This window comes from Triturus cristatus, chromosome 7, assembly GCF_964204655.1.
Source record: "Triturus cristatus chromosome 7, aTriCri1.1, whole genome shotgun sequence".
Classification (NCBI taxonomy): Eukaryota; Metazoa; Chordata; class Amphibia; order Caudata; family Salamandridae; genus Triturus; species Triturus cristatus.
In genome coordinates, this window is record NC_140590.1 from 168,639,717 (window position 1) to 168,656,249 (window position 16,533).

Sequence of the window (16,533 nt, forward strand, 5' to 3'; positions counted from 1 at the left end):
TGACCGGGAGGGATTTGCGAAGGAGGATTGCTACTCCACATTTGCGGAGGGGGCCTGTATCTGAGGAATCGTCTTGCTGAACGCTACTATGGATAACCTTGCCCACCCAGTCTCTGCAAAGTTTATCTGATTCTAGAGCATCCAAATGGGTCTCTTGAAGCAAGGCCACATCTACATGTTTGGTCTGGAGATAGGAGAGTACTTTCTTCCGCTTTATGTAATGGGTGAGGCCATGTACATTCCAAGTGATCGCATTAAGAGAATGTGCTTGTGCCATAGTAGAATAGAGCAAAAAATCAGAAGGAAGAAAATAAAGCACAAAACAACGTGTTGAACCAGACAAAGAAAAAAGGGAAAGAAATGACAAAAGGAAGGGGAAACAGAAAGAAAATAAGTGGAAGCAGTACTTCTAATCTAGATGAAATACATAAAGAGAACAATAAAAAGATAAAGACGAAAGGAGGTAAAATTTAGAAAATAGTACAGTAATAAAGAAACTATAGAATAGTAGCGAATAAAGAACAAGAAACCGTAAAACTGTTACCCGCGGGTCTGGGCGCACTAGAGCGCCGCCGCGGGAAAAGACCCCACAGAAAGAAAGAAACAATTAAGAAAGCATTAATAATATAGAAGGGAAACCCGAAAGAGCAGTATAAAAGAGAACAGAAGAAGGTAGAGAAAGCCAAATAAAGGTTGAGAAGCGACACTACATAAGAGGAGAAATCTTACAGTAATTAAATGTGAGGTAACCTTAAGTGCATAAAACATATCATACACATATCAAAAAGCCTATACCAATATGCATACGAGCAAATAAAATAATACAACTCTAATCAAACAATTAGGCGCCAATGCACCCGAGTAACTGCAAAACCAGTTAAGAATATGCAAGAAAATTGTAATATGAAAAGTAAGAAATACAGGGAGAAAGAAGAATAGCATTAGAAGGCAGAGATATAGCAGAAGGCAAAGTGAAAAGGAAAAGAGATAAGATAAGAAGCTAGTGAGAAAGAGGTGAAAAAAAAAAGGGCAATCAGATATTATAAGAACAGCGAAAAATGCCAAAAATATAATAATGGTTTAACAATAGAAACAAGGCTTGCAAGGACCAGAAGTCCACCATAAGCTGCCAATAGGTCAGGAAGTAACTTTTTCCACAGGAGGAAGTATTATTCAGTCCGCATCCGCAAGGGTTTTAAGAGGAGAGCGGGACTTGTCTCTTTGTAAGTCTTGTGGGAATGTGGCTGCCGAAACCGATTGTATTGCAGACTTCCTATCTTCTTGTGAGCGATGAAGTCGTTCGAGGTCCCTGCCCCGAGGTCTAGGGCTATTAGGAGGACGCCTGTTACGTTCTGACATTGAAGTAGAAGATTTAAGGAGTGATTGGGACGGAATTGTCTGTGAGGATGCAGCGAGAACCTCCATATCTTGAGGTTGAAGGCAGTCCAAGAATTGCTGAAGGTGCTCTGGATCAAAAAAGTCCTTAGAGACTCCATCTTTGGTAACACGAAAACGTGCAGGTTCAAATAGGCCATATTTGATATCTAATTGACGTAATTGAGGTCGCATGGAGAGAAAGGCCTTCCGCCGTTCATTGGTTTCCTTGGAGAAATCAGCTGCCATATGAATGCGATGGCCTTCAAAAGAGAAGGAACCTTGAAGTCGAGCAGCAGACAGTAGTTGTCTAGTTTGGTCATGTCGGAGAAAACAAGCAATGATCGGCCGTGGGCGCGCGGCAGGATCACCACGAGGAGGACCAATTCTATGAGCCCTCTGTATCTCCAGAGGTGGGGTAAAAGAAATACCAGTCATCTGAGGAAGTATACGACACAGAAATGCACTGGAACTCTGCCCTTCAATACGCTCTGGAAAACCAAAGAAACGAACATTATCCCTCCTGCTTCTGTCTTCCAAATCAATAGTTTGCTACGGAAGAATAGGAGGTCTCGGTCTTGGTTGGGAAGGGAGTCCAAGCGGTTCTCCACCGTCTGAACTCTGGAGTCAAGAGATTCAATCGTCGCACGAAAGCTGGTGAATTCTGCTTTAATTGATTTAGTCTCCTCAGCTAATGATGTAATTGTGAGTTTCATGTCATCTAATCGGCGAGTAACCTCAGATATTTCGTGTAAAATACGTTGCAGAGTTGCCGCCGATGTCTGCCCCCCATTAGAGGTCGAGGCCGAGGGTAAAGCGGGAGGAGAGGAGGCAGTACCTTTCGTTGGCATATTAATGGTCTGCTTAAGAGCTTCGGCAAAGAGAAGTGGCTTAGAAGACTTATTTCCTTGCCTAGGGGCAGGCATTTGAGGAAAATATTTGACAGAAACTTTGAAAATGCGTGAAGGCGTCTTGCTGGTAGACAGTTCTTGTATATAAACACGAAAATACAACAATTCCAGACACTAAAATGTAAAAGTACATCACATGAAGGGGAAAACCCTGCTTAGTTATCTCCAAAACCACAAGCAAAGGGTTAAAGCATTGATGAAGATAGTGTAACTGTCGCCATGCTCAAAGGCGCATAAATAGAGTGAAACAGCATATGAACCACAGTTGTATTTGCAGAATGAACAGGGAAATCATGAGCCACATCAAAGCAAAGAGTACACAACCTGACTGAAAAAGTTGACTAAAGCACTATAGTGACATTAAATTAAGACATGCTATTATATGCGTCACCCAAGTTGCATTAAAAGAGTCATTTCCAGGCAGCACCAGTCGAAGGGGTGAAACTACGAGGCCACTCATAAGAGGATGAAATTTTTTTTTTAAAATTGAAAAGTTCAGTTTTGAATGACATTCGTGACTTGTTCTTGCAGGAAAAACATTAACTTTGCAGAGAGTGTGGCGCAAAATGACTGGCTGAGGTAAATGACAAAAAGCGCCACAGTAAAGTTATAAAAGGAGTTAATCCTACCAGCAGCAGACCAGCAGCACAACAAGAACCATGACTCCTGTGAGGCAATATTGCTGAGAAAAATAAAGCAGGCAAAATTGAAGGAGGCGCGGCTACATGAGGAGGCAGGTATTCAGCAGTAACAGCAAGGGCGGGACTTCATGAGGAAGGTGCCTGACAGCAGCAGCGAAGGCGCGGCCTCATGAGGAGGCGGGCGCTCGACATCCACAGGAGCCCGACCACATAAGGAAGCGGGTGCTCCTCACCAGCAACAAAGGCGCGGCCTCGTGAGGGGGCAGGCGCACTCCATGAGTAGCAGAGGCGCGGCTTCAGGGGGAGGATGAGGCAGCCGAAGGAAGCACGTCAGGCGGGCTGCGTCAGGTAAGCAGCGCCACACAGTCTCGTCAAGACGAGTAACACCAGGAAGGCTGCGCTGTCACATCCCTGGAACACGCTCAAATCGTGCCCCCCACCTTCCGGCAAGCACAGGGCACGTGAAGAGGACTCCAAAGCCGGTAAGGAGTAAAATATTTCTGTTAAGAGCCCATCCTGCGGCGGAGCTCACTCGTCAGGCGGCCATCTTCCTGCGTGGCCAGACCACGCCCCCGGATCATATTCTTGATGGGGAGGGAACTACACCATCGCTGCAACAGAGTTTTCTCTGCCAAGATATCAATCAGGCCCTCTGTTCTTTGTTTTCAGCACTATAAACCTCCTCAGAAGAGAAAGGTGGCGGGAAACTCCAGGTAAATAAAATATCCACCAGAAAACGCCTTATTCTAGGTAAGTAACTATGTCTTCAGATGAATAGTTCAACAGGCAAATTCCTCACCTCGTGCATCAAATATCAAACCTGTATCTTAAGGAGAAGGGTTGGATGATATAACAGGTCAAAAGCACCATCATCGGAGCAATTAAGCGAAATCATACGGACTTAGTCAGCGGTGGACATGGTGAACAACCTGAAGAGTACAAAAGATGCCTGGAAACTGGCAGCAATCTACCAGCAACAGATGGCTGCACCCCATTATTCCCCAAACACTAGCTGACAACTGTAACAGAGAAGTTATAGTTGATGATAGAATCATGCTCAGTTGGAAGAGCCCAATACTGTAAACTGATTGAACGGACAGACTCTAAGGAAGCAACTCACACAAAATAGCAACAAAAACAAAAGCCAGAGGAAATAGAATCACTAATCCAGGAAAAGGCAAAGTTAATTCAGGCCATAAAAGCAGGAAACCCGCACAGCTGCCAAGGAAGTATAAGGAATCAGAAACTGAACCACACAGTGGAGACAGGTGGAACAAGATGCTTCACTACATTTAGGCAGAGTCTATAACAAACTCACTACTGGACTAACTATTAGGAGCAGTAACAAGATAACCCCCTGCCAAGCACCACCCCAAGATGACGTTCCACACAACTGTAGAAATTTTGAACTAGAGCACACCAATCATCTTCAACAAACTTACATGAGTTTCTAACAAGAATACTATGTCAGCTATAAGTTTGGATAAATGGGTTAGCCCTCTTTGCCATATAATAGGTGAACCCAAAACTTTAACGTACCAAGAGATAACACGCAAAGTTGTTTAACAAAGATTAATAGCTATTAAATACAAATAACATTTATGATAATAAATTGAAAGTACAATATAACATGAAAAACACTATCAGAAAAAGATGAATGATGGTAAGTAAATAGTAGGTCAGTAGAAATATTCAAAAGGACATGACAGAGGAAAGGGAGTGAAAAAAGAAGGAAAAGAAGAGAGAGAAAGTGATAGAATCTATATAGAACATAAACAAAATGACATTCCAAGACCACAAACATAACTCGTGGGTGGTTAAGCCACAATGGGAATATGACACTACTAACTCGAACTCCAGGACAGGTCAGGAAGGAGGGCAGACCCTCCAAATGGACTAGTGAAATGATTATCAGATATGAAAACAATACCTAACAAATAAAAAGAAAAGGAAAACAGTTTTTATTCAGAACGTGCTATGAATACATAAATCATTTGTTAGGTGTAATAACAGATCTTTGCTTAATATTTATAAAGGATGATCAAGTAGTAGATAGTCTTGCAACTTACATTTCCTCTTCTCTGAAGTTACCCAAAAATCACGGTAGAAGAAAAGGATCCACATAGGTCATTTTAAAAGACAAGGATGGAAGATTCTGAATATGGCATTGAGGTTCTGAAGCGCTGGTCGCATATTTAAAAAAGTTTATTTTTATTTTGTATCCTTTTTATCTGCTGTAGTTTTGGCATAGTCTTGAGAAAAGAATAGTGCATACCCTTTGCCATGATATTTCACCTTGTAGTATAAATGCTTGTAAGACTTTCAATAAATCAGTATTTTCCCAAAAATAGAGGATGATACCTTTTATTTTTTGAGAGGAAGATGCAGTATGTGGACTATGACCTAGTCTATGTGCTTGTTGAATATTCAATACTGGCATTTCAGGAAGACCAAGAGCTTTCTGGAGAAATGACTATAAAAAGCAGATAGGGTTGGATCATTCTGAACCCCCTGCTAGGCCATAAATACGAAGATTATTATGCATATTACGGTTTTCAAGATCTTCAACTTTTTTTTCAGGTCAATCAATCAGGGATTTATAAAGCGCGCTACTCACCCATGAGGGTCTCAAGGCGCTGGGATGGGGGGGGGAGGGCAGCTCCGGTTCAATCGAAGAGCCAGGTCTTGAGGTTCTTCCTGAAGGTGTGGAGGGTGAGAGATTTGCAGTTGTAAAGGGGAAGTTGTTGTTTAATAAACTGAATTGACTCCACTTTTGTTCCGTTAGTGCAACTTTGTCATCAATATTGGAGCATTTTTTCTTCAAGATTTTTAATTCGCCTGTTCGCTTCTTCCACATATGGTTTGAGGGCTCGTATTTCCTCTAGCAGTAGTTCCATAGATATAGTTGGAGGAGATTCAGCAGGTTAAGCAGGGTCTTTTTTTAACCTTTTTTTTGATGATAGTGCCGAAGAACCAATCAATTTAGCTATATGTTTGGTAGCTGGAAGTGGAATATTTAACACTGTTGCTCCTGAGAAAATAGATAGGCTGCCATGTTCGGAGTCTCCCATATCTTCCTGTACTTTAGAAAATGGGCTAGAGTCCAACAAAATGGAGGTCTTAGTTTGTGGTATTGAGGAAGTAGAATTGTACCTGAGAGACCTTGACTCTCCATGAACTCCAATGGCAGGTAGCAATAACTCCTTATTTGATATGGGAATATTTGTACAAGAAAATGATTGCATTTAGCAAGTTATTATGAGTTAGGTATTGCATTCAAAGAGAAACTGTGGTATGTAAGGCAGCGTAAAAAGGTAGTTATAGTACCAAATTTCAAATTCCCCTAACAAAACTTGTAAGTGCCAGATATCTCATTGCGCAGTGAAGAGATGAATTAGGTATGTAAACACAAGAGGTTACAAATGATCATCAATGGTGCATATTATAGAAAATGAATGCCTTTATTGGTGAATTCAGTTTTGTGGTATGAAAGCCAACTAAGTAGCGTCACAAAAATCGCAAGATGAAAGGGCAATGCTCCCCGCAATGTATAACTTTTCATAGTTGAATGAGTAACCAATGTAACGCCTTAGCAGTATTAGGCATCTCCTCATAAAACACAAACTTCTCCTTTTATCTTAAGCAGATTAAAAATATAAACTAAAAATATTGCAGCATAAAAGCTTGTTATTCATCCTATATTGTGAGACAATACAGAAAAAACTGTTGTGTTTCTTACCTCAATCAAGTGCATTTTGTTAGGCTTTGTTTCCAGCTTTGAGGAGGTACTTTTCTAGTGCTGGCACCCATTTTAGGCAATGGAATAGTACACAAATAAAGAGTGCCACCAAAATAATCCCATTTATGATAATTGCAGGTGTCAGCTTTCTGTAGTATTTCCAGTAGTACTGCAAACTGAAGAATCCAAATATTGGTGCAAACAAAGTGGGGGGAACGATTCCTGTCAGGAAAACATGCTAGCCAAAATGTTCAAAAAATGCGATATTCACTGCTTACCATGAAACTTTGAGGCCATTCCCAAGGTCAGGGGACATTCATGTATCATCTCCAGTTTTGGAGCGTGCAGGACATTGTTATCCAAAAGGTGGTATTTGGCCTCCCAAACCACCTCAGAGCTGTGTTAGCAGGCAGGCATTCTCGTTGGTATCAAACCACGCTTCCAGGTATTTGTGATGTTAATGTATATTTAATTTTTAAACAACTATTCTAGTGCTGCTCACAAAATTAAACAAACAGCACCACCATGTGGTAGGCTGTCATACGAGCCAGTGTTGACCATAAAGTGCTGGTACGGCGCGCCAGAAACCACCTGCTCAAATTAAGCAGACTCTCCAGGTACCTCTTTTCTTGTGCAATCTGCGAACACATGCCTGCAAAAAATACGTTTTCACATTTCAATGTAATCAATTCGTTTTAGCCTGGCTACTGAACTTTCTACTACATTTAGCATCAGGAGATCAGAACATTTATTGATTCCTTACCAGTGAACTAGTAGTACAGGCTGTATTTAATTTTTTTGCGTATGTTCTGATTGCACAAGCGCTTTAATTTGTCTTGTCACTGCGCACAGATCACCTTGCATTAAGGTATGTTGTTTACGAAGAAATGTTATAACAATGGTATAAACACTTTTCAAAGCGTCCCTTTTGGATCTTATTTATGTGTGTATGAAAACTTTGAGGTATGTAACTTTGTAATGTTTGAAGATATTGATAACAATGGCTGAAGTTAATTAAATATTTCTGTGATGTGTTCTTTCTCTTTCAGCTCAGTTTGCATCTGCTACAGCCAATTCCAAAGGGCAGCTCTTTGTAAGTGCTTTGATGCAGAATTACCAGCCATCCCTGCCACTAATGCACAATCAACTACGCATCACCTCCTCCGAGCCTAACACAGCTGTGTCCATCTCAGTTGGTAGACAGCTCACCAGACGTTTAAACCTTCAGAAAGACATGACTGTGGCTGTAGAACTTCCAAGAAATCTTGAGATCATTGGTACTAAAAGGTCCAACATGGTGGTGAAGATTGAGAGTAGCAAAGATGTTAATGTTGTCGCCTTCAGCCAGAAGCTGAGAACTTCTGACACCTCCATTGTTCATCCATACACAAGCCTAGGCAAAGACTACATCATAGTCACCCCTGAGCTAGGACCCTCGGATTCTGTCAAGGAATTTATGATTTTATCAATGAATCCAACCTCGGTGAACATCCATCTTGAAGGCGCGGTTATGTTTGAAGGCAGGACCTACAAACCTGGCACAACACTTACAACCAAGCTTAAAAAATTGGAAGCTGTCCAGTTGCAAAGCAAAGATGATTTATCGGGCACCCGGATCATCTCCACGGAACCTGTGGCGGTAATCACAGGGCACAGCTGTTCCTGGAAGTACACCAAGTGTGACCATGTCAATGAGCAACTCCTACCCGTGGACAGCTGGGGCACCAATTTCATGGTTCAACCACTGTCACTCCAGTCAAAAGGCGACCTAATCTACATTGTGGCTCACACAGCAACTCAAGTAGACTATCAGCAGGGCTTGGCCAAGAACACAGCAAACTTACAAGCTGGACAGGTACTAAAAATTGACAACAAAAACAGCCCATTGAAAATAAAATCCAACAAAGGCATAGAAGTAATGTTCTTTAGCACTGGGAGCATGACCAGCAGGAGGCTGACCTACGACACCTTTCTAATGAATATCCCAAGCGTGACCAACTACTGCAAATCGTATCGAATCTATGGGCAGAGAGGATTCATTAACTATGCCATGATAATCATCAAGACGTCGAGCACTGCTGCCCTCACTTTTGACAAAATCCCAATCCGTAATTTGAAATGGGTGCCTTTCGCAGACACGGGATACTCCTATGCAGAATATGAGTTTGGCGACACTCTAACATCACATCTGGTGGAGCACCCTTCGGAACCTTTTGGACTGATGAGTGTTGGAGTTGCTACACTTGAGGCATACGGCAGTCAAGCATCCTGCATTGAAGGTAAGTCTGTGTCTCTTCTTCCTGACTATATACTAACAAATGAAGGGAGTAAGTCCAAAATGTGGAGAATGCACTTTCTGTTGTCTTATTCCCCATGACTGCTCTTCATCAGGTGATTTCACTCCTTCATTTTCCTTGTCACCAGTCAATAATAATGAGGATCTGCCTCGCCACAGACTCATATTGCTCGCCTTTAATAATTTTGTATAAAGTAATGCAACAATAACTGAATCCAGATCCCTTCAGGGAATTCATCCTTCGACCCTTCAAAAATCAGTATCATAATATGTGTCCTCCAGTAATTCCCAATCTTATTAAATATATATATATACATGTATGTATGTATGTCACAATTAAGAAAGGGTTCCTTCTGAGATCGAGCCCATCGTCAGGTGATGCTTAGTGCCGGTGGAACCACAACCGGACCTTGTATTCTGAAAATTGTTGAGAATAAAGCGCACACTCGAAAGTCTTTTGCTTGTGCAAATTTTCACCTTTATTCCTCAGTCGCTACACGTTTCGGCAAATTAATGCCTGATCACACGCTGAGCCGATGAAACAAACGTGCACATATCAACAAAGAACATGGATGACGGACTGCATGTCACACTGCTAACAGTTAGCAGCGGACATTTTGTGATGGTTTGATTGTAATATAGTGCTTTAGCAAGTGCAGTTAAATTAATAACATTGGTTTTGGCGCTAGTGAGTTTTGGACATCAAAACATTTTTCAGCAGAAATGATAATACACATGAATAATCTGCATTGCATGAACATCGCATGACACCTGATTAACAGTGCAAACCGGATATTGTTGGCCATCTTTAAATGTATACTGTCGTCCATTGGCCGAAGGGCATGCTTAAAAGGCATTGAAAGATTGAAATAAACCTTAGCATAACGAAATTCTATGTCAGGACAGGAGGATCCGATTATGCTTTCTCATTTCTTTATTAGAAATGCTCAGCAGCCAATAAAACACAGTAGATAACGAGAAAACTACAGTACCCATAAACACCAGGGTATCACATGACCAACCATAGAGACCATAGTATAAACGGTCATGTAGAAAGTATCACATCCTCTTTCTTTGCTGCTCCGCAGCCAGTTAAGTGAATCTTTCTTTATTTGTTCAGTTGATATGTTGCATTTGTTTGATATTGCAGTTTATGCCTGTTGAATGCCCTGCGGCGCTTCATATACGCGAGTTGACGCACGGTTGTTGTCTTCGGTTTCCATGGTTCCCATTAACATATTGCTCGGCTCTTCCGCTCGCCGCTTTCTTTGTTTGTGGGAAGCGTGAGGTTTTTCCACCTCCCTGAGCCTGGCGCTTCGCGCCCGCGTCTGTCTTTATTCTTGTGGAGAGGGAGACAGGGGCTTGGAGGCTCGCCCTTTGCCTGCGACCACTCCGTGTTTATTTAATACCAGGCGGCCGTTACCGTGCATGCACGGCAGCCATATTGACTCAAAAACGGACAAATTTTCGTCACAGGAAGGTCGCTTTTAGCGATCATTGCCCACAGCCTGAGTATTTTTGCCCCAAATACGCCCATTTGCTGCATAAATTCTTTTGAGCTGTATAATTCATCATAGGCTTTGCCTAGAGTGCCAGTTTTTTCAGTGACAGCAAGCCCTCCCTCCACGTTTTATTTTTAGCACTGTGTTCAGGTTTCTACCTGCACTTTTGGCTTGCTGTGGGGTTTTTCACTCCCCCTGCATTGTGCCTTTGGCCATTATTGATATTTGTCATCTCTGTGGGCATTACTCCTTGCTACACTCTGTGTCATTATGGAGGATTATTGTTATGAGGATAACTATTACTATGACGATGATGCCTCTGGCTCTCTGGAGCACGATTTGGTTGAGGCTTTGGATCAGGGAGTACAACAGTCGGTTAATAAGGCGCGTGTGCGGGCCATTAACCCCTTAAAACGTCATTTGTCTCTCTATGCTCAACAACAGGGCTGGTTGCCGGCTGTTCGTGCATCCTCTAAATCTCCTGTAAATCCACACAAATATGATTTTCAAAAGTTGGCTAAGAGTCTGTCAGACAAGTCCACTCCTAAGGCGACGGCTGGGGCTTCGTTTTCCGCCTTCCCTGATACGGATGCAGATGACACTCATTCTTCCACTTCCTCTGAACTTGACCCTCCTCCACGAAAAAAGGCTTGTGAGGACCACTTCGTGGACGCTCCCTCACATCCCCCTATACTTACTTTTGAACCCTCGGATATTGTTCATCCAAACTCTTCTTCTTGATTACCATCTCCTGCAGTGGCAGAATATGTACAAGCTCATATTCGCCAACCTTTTGACAAGGATGTCAGGGCCCGCCTGAGATCCGAGTGTCCAAGCCCTGATTTGGCTGATCATTTGGCCGACACCCCAGAAGTGGATCCTACCATGGTCACTGATCTCAAAAAATACGCCAAAGACCCCAAGAAAGGTCTTGACAGTTCCTGGCGTTCCTGCCAAGACAAAGTGTTGAACTTATTGGGCCCGCTTACTAAAATCCTGGATCTTGGTGTTCTCGCTAAGGAGTCTTCAGCCCTTGTTGATCCTGATGAGCTCATTGAATGGTCCCAGAGGGCTATTTGCCAGTTGGGCAATGCCAACTGCGCAACTTCTTGTGAACGACGCCATTCCATTCTTCTTAAACTCGATCCGAAGCTGGCGAAGCTCTCATCTTCCGAGTCAGGCCCCTTGGCTCAAGGACAGTTATTTGGTCAGCCGTTCCTGAAGGAGCTTACGCACTTTGTGGCCACTTTCAGTGGTCTTGATAAGGCTCAAGCCTCACTGCGGCGAGCATTTCGGCCGGTTTTTGCAAAGGCCGGACGACATAGGAGGCGCTCGTTCGGCCGTGGCTCTCATCAGAATTCCCAGAGAGGATTCCATTCCCACAGAGGGGGTGGTCAGGACTCCGGATTCACCACCCGTTCCAACTTCTATCCCTCTTGCAAAGGGAGAGGACAGTTTAGGAGAGGTCGATTCGGAGGTGGTGGTTTTGGGGGGCAGGATCCAATTTTTTCTCCACAATTGGCATCTAATCTCCAACGATGCTTGGGTGCTGGAAACGGTTCAGGGTTACAAGATAGAGTTTTACCAGCCCCAGCCTCAAATCCTTCCCCCAACCCCGTTGTTTTTCTCCCTTCAGGATCAGGAGTTCATTTCAGCAGAAATAGATTCTCTTCTCGCAAAAGGGGCAATCCTTCAGACTTTGGTTCTCAATCTAAAGGAGTTCAACGGAGGGGTAGTTTTCCGCCATTTCAAAATGGAAGGGATCCATCTGTTGCGAGATCTTCTCCGGGAAGGGGATTGGATGGTTCGCCTAGATCTCAAAGATGCTTATTTGTCGATTCCAATCTTCAGCCCCCATCATCGGTTTCTTCAGTTCCAGTGGCAGGGGAACTGGTTCGAATACAAGGTTCTCCCGTTCGGCCTCGAATCAGCTCCGTGGTGCTTCACGAAGCTTCTGAAGCCCGTCGTGGAATGCTTGCGTGCTCGGGGTGTCCGCATGATGGTATACTTAGACGACATTCTGATCATGGCAGATTGTCCACGCAAATTGATTTCACATCTGGAATGGTCGATCGACCTGTTACAATCTCTGGGATTTCTGGTGAATCCTCAGAAATCTGTTTTCATCCCATCTCAAGTGATAGACTTTCTAGGTTTCCAGATCAATTCACGGACCTGTCAGCTTCTCTTACCCAATCAAAAGATTCGTTACATCAAGAGGGAGTTGGCTTCGATTATCTCCAAACAGATTGTATCGTTGAGATCTATAGCACGTGTCGTCGGTCTTTTGGCGTCTTCGATTCAGGCGATTTTCCCGGGCCCTCTGCATTATAGGGCGCTTCAGCGGTTGAAGATCCGTCATCTCCAGAACGGCCTTCGCTATTCCGATCAAATTCCTCTCTCAGAGGAAGCGAGGTGGGAGATGCAATGGTGGTTAGACCACATGGAAGCCTGGAATGGGCGAGTCCTATTCGGCTCTTCTCCGGAGATGGTGATAGAGTCCGACGCCAGCCTGTGGGGCTGGGGAGCCCAGTGCAGTCCAATTTCGACGGGAGGTCGGTGGTCTCCTCACGAGTTGACTCTCCACATAAATTGCCTGGAACTCCTGGCGGGGTCCTTTGCGATCCGTTGTTTCACTCCCCTTCGATCCATCTGTTGCATTCTTTTCCGCATGGACAATGTGTCCGCAGTTCGTTATGTCAACAAGTTGGGCGGCACGAAATCCAAGATATTAGCGGAGATCGCCAAAGACTTTTGGCATTTTTGTCTACAAAAGAAAATCACTGTTATTGCCGAATACCTTCCCGGTCGCAACAATCAGATTGCGGACTGGAATTCGCGTCACCTTCGGGACTTCAGCGACTGGAGGCTTCACCCTCGCATATTCCGTTCTCTTTGTCGGATTTGGGGCCAGTGTCACATCGACCTGTTTGCTTCTCGCCTCAACACTCAGCTTCCCCGGTTCTTCAGCTGGAGGCCGGATCCGGAAGCCCTGGCCACGGACGCATTTCTACAGATCTGGCCTCCCCTTCTGTGCTACGCCTTTCCCCGTTCATGATGATTCCCAGAGTCCTGGCTTGCCCAAAGCGTTATCAGTCGGAACTGATTCTGATTGCTCCTCTGTGGAGGGCTCAAGCTTAGATCCCAGTTCTCCTGGAAATGTGTTGTGCAGTGCCGCTCTTTCTTCCCCAGAAGTGGAATCTCTTGCTGGACCCTCTCGGCAATCCGCATCCCCTGATCCAGTCAGGCTCTCTCCGTCTTCTGGCATGGCGACTTTCGGGGACCGTTGGACGGTCCCAGGCCTTTCACGAGATGCTTTCAAGTTTATCAGTAGATCTTGGGCACCCAACACTCATAAACGCTACTCAGGCTCCTGGAAACGATGGTGTGCTTGGTGTGTTCAACGGGAAACTGATCCCGCTTCCTCCGGTTTGGCTTATTGGACTGTTAATAATTTCCGTTCCGCCATTTCGGCAGGCCACGTTCCTATTGATGGTAAACCCGCGGGTGAACATCCTTTGATTACTAAATTGCTTAAGGGTATCCGTCTGGCGACACCCCCATGTCCTAAGTACGTGTCTTTATGGGATGTATCCATTGTTTTGAGGTTCTTGGAAGCCTGGCCTTCTAATTCTTTGCTTTCCCGTAAACAACTATCAGCCAAACTGACCATGTTGTAATGCCTGGTTTCTTGCAAACGGGTGTCTGATGTTCGTGCTTTGGACTTGGCAGATCGCAGTTTTACACCTGAGGGTGTCACTTTTTGTCTTGCCAAACGTACCAAAACAAATACTTCTTCGATTACCTATCCGTCTTTTCCTAATCATCCCAATCTTTGCCTTGTCCAATGCGTCAAGGATTATGAGGTATGTACTGCTCCTTTACGTTCAGATATGCAGGGTCAACTGTTGATTGCTTTGCAGAAGCTCTTCGCCCTGTTACTCCAGCTACATTGGCTCGCTGGGTTAGATGGCTCATGTCTGAAGCCGGCATTGATGTTTCCATCTTTGGTGCTCATTCGGCATTCGGGGCTATGGCTTCTAAGGCATTCTCGATGGGTGTTACTTTGCTTGACATCATGAAGGCCGCAGATTGGTCTTCTGATTCTGTGTTTAAAACCTTTTATTACAAGCCAATTGATCATATTGCTTCAGTGGTGGTGGATAAGCTTTGAACAAGCATAATCGGAGCCTCCTGTCCTGACATAGAATTCAAAATTTGCAAACATACGTGACAAGAATTTTCAATTCTTTTAAGGACAAGGAGGCGAGGATTATCCCACCTGTTATTATTCTTTTCTGCACATATTATGCATTTCTACTGTTGCCTTTTGCATATGCATTATGTTTTGTATAATTCATTATTTCTCTAATCCCCCCTATTGTGATTTTATATTATATATATTGGATGTGTATTACGGCAGTCTGTTTCTTTTTAGGTTCTGACCCGAAGTAACGGTGTTGCTGTTCCATCTGGTTTATCCTGCTTTCGATGCTCTTCTGTTTCCAAGGTCCAACTGCCGTCGAGTCCTGCGTTCTTCAAAGTGGACTTCTGTTGCTGCTGATGGTCTTTTCTATTCCTGATGTTCCACGTTGTTCTTGGACTTCCTGTTTTAATTGAACTGTTTTCCTCAACAAAAAAAGAGGATGTGATACTTTCTACATGACCTTTTATACTATGGTCTCTATGGTTGGTCACGTGATACCCTGGTGTTTATGGGTACTGTAGTTTTCTCGTTATCTACTGTGTTTTTATTGGCGGCTGAGCATTTCTAATAAAGAAATGAGAAAGCATAATCCTCGCCTCCTTGTCCTTAATAGAATTGAAAATTCTTGTAACGTATGTTTGCAAATTTTGAATTCTATACATTCGTCCAGTGACTGGATCGTCATACCAGTGCAGACCATGATTTTATGCAGACCATGATTTTTGAAACACCAAATTCAGTTATGTAAATACATTTGCCAAGTGGCTGAATCGTTATGGCAGTGTCAAGCAATTATTTTTTATCATAGCTGCAATTGGGCCACAATGACCTAGCATAAGAAACCAAACACAAACATTGGCCATCTGCAATTTCTTTCGCCAAGTGGCTGTTATTGCTCCAGTCTAGATAATCCATTCCGAACATTACATTTAAATAAACAACTTAAATGTCTAAATCGTAATTGATAAATTCAAAGTGAGTAAAACAAGTAAAATGTCTCTTATCTTGATCTCAGTGCAAACCCGAGCCCAGGGAAGAAAAGGGTAGGGAACCCGTGAAGTGTCCATCCTGTGTGGTGGGTCCTTTCCTTTCCTCCTGTGAAATGGACAAGACAAGAGAACTATGAACCATTTGTTCGTGACTACACCTCTTATTTAAGAAGAAAATATCTAGTGATTAATACATACAGTTAAAATCACTGTTCTATTGAGGAGTAGAAAACAAAAAACAGTAACATGGAGAATCATGATTTCTTACTATGGACATTGATAAATCCTCATGTAAGTGTGTTGATAGCTCTTCATCTAAATTATGGCCTCCAGGGAACTTAGTTTCTAACTCAAGTATCCATTTGGATTCCTTTTTCCGTAATGCCAATTCCCTGTTGCCTCCTCTATGCCCCATATTGATCTGCTCAATGGCATAGAAGCAAAGAAGAGAGCTGTTGGATTGATGGTAGTCCTGGAAATGTCTAGCAATGTCTTTCTTAGGGCCATTACTAACAACAACATACACCATAATTTAGATGAAGAGCTAGCAACACACTTACATGAGGATTGATCAATGTCCGTAGTAAGAAATCATGATTCTCCATGTCCTTCATTCTCTCACACCAAGTAATGGGGTTGGCTTCTCCCTCGGGGGATTCTTAGCTCTACATCTACATACATGCTAGGTACACTTAGGTACATCTAGTTAGGGTTGCATCATAGGAGTATGCATTATTATTTTCATGTATTTATATGACCTGCCGCAATGTCTACTGGGAATGTACTGGCTGAACCCGCAAGCCTACCGCAGCGTGGCTGAACCTACGAGCCGCGATCCTTCCGCAGCGTGGCTGGTGCCGCAGCCTTCTCAGCC

General features: G+C 43.5%; 1 protein-coding gene across 1 annotated transcript in view; it reads left to right on the plus strand.

Moving 5' to 3' along the window:
• Window positions 1-16,533, plus strand: part of LOC146809136 (IgGFc-binding protein-like) — a 453,503-nt gene that overhangs the window by 51,573 nt on the left and 385,397 nt on the right. The window contains exon 3 of the mRNA XM_085615950.1: window positions 7,715-8,944. Coding sequence (XP_085472076.1) covers window positions 7,715-8,944 — 1,230 coding nt within the window. The remainder of the gene's footprint in view (window positions 1-7,714; window positions 8,945-16,533) is intronic.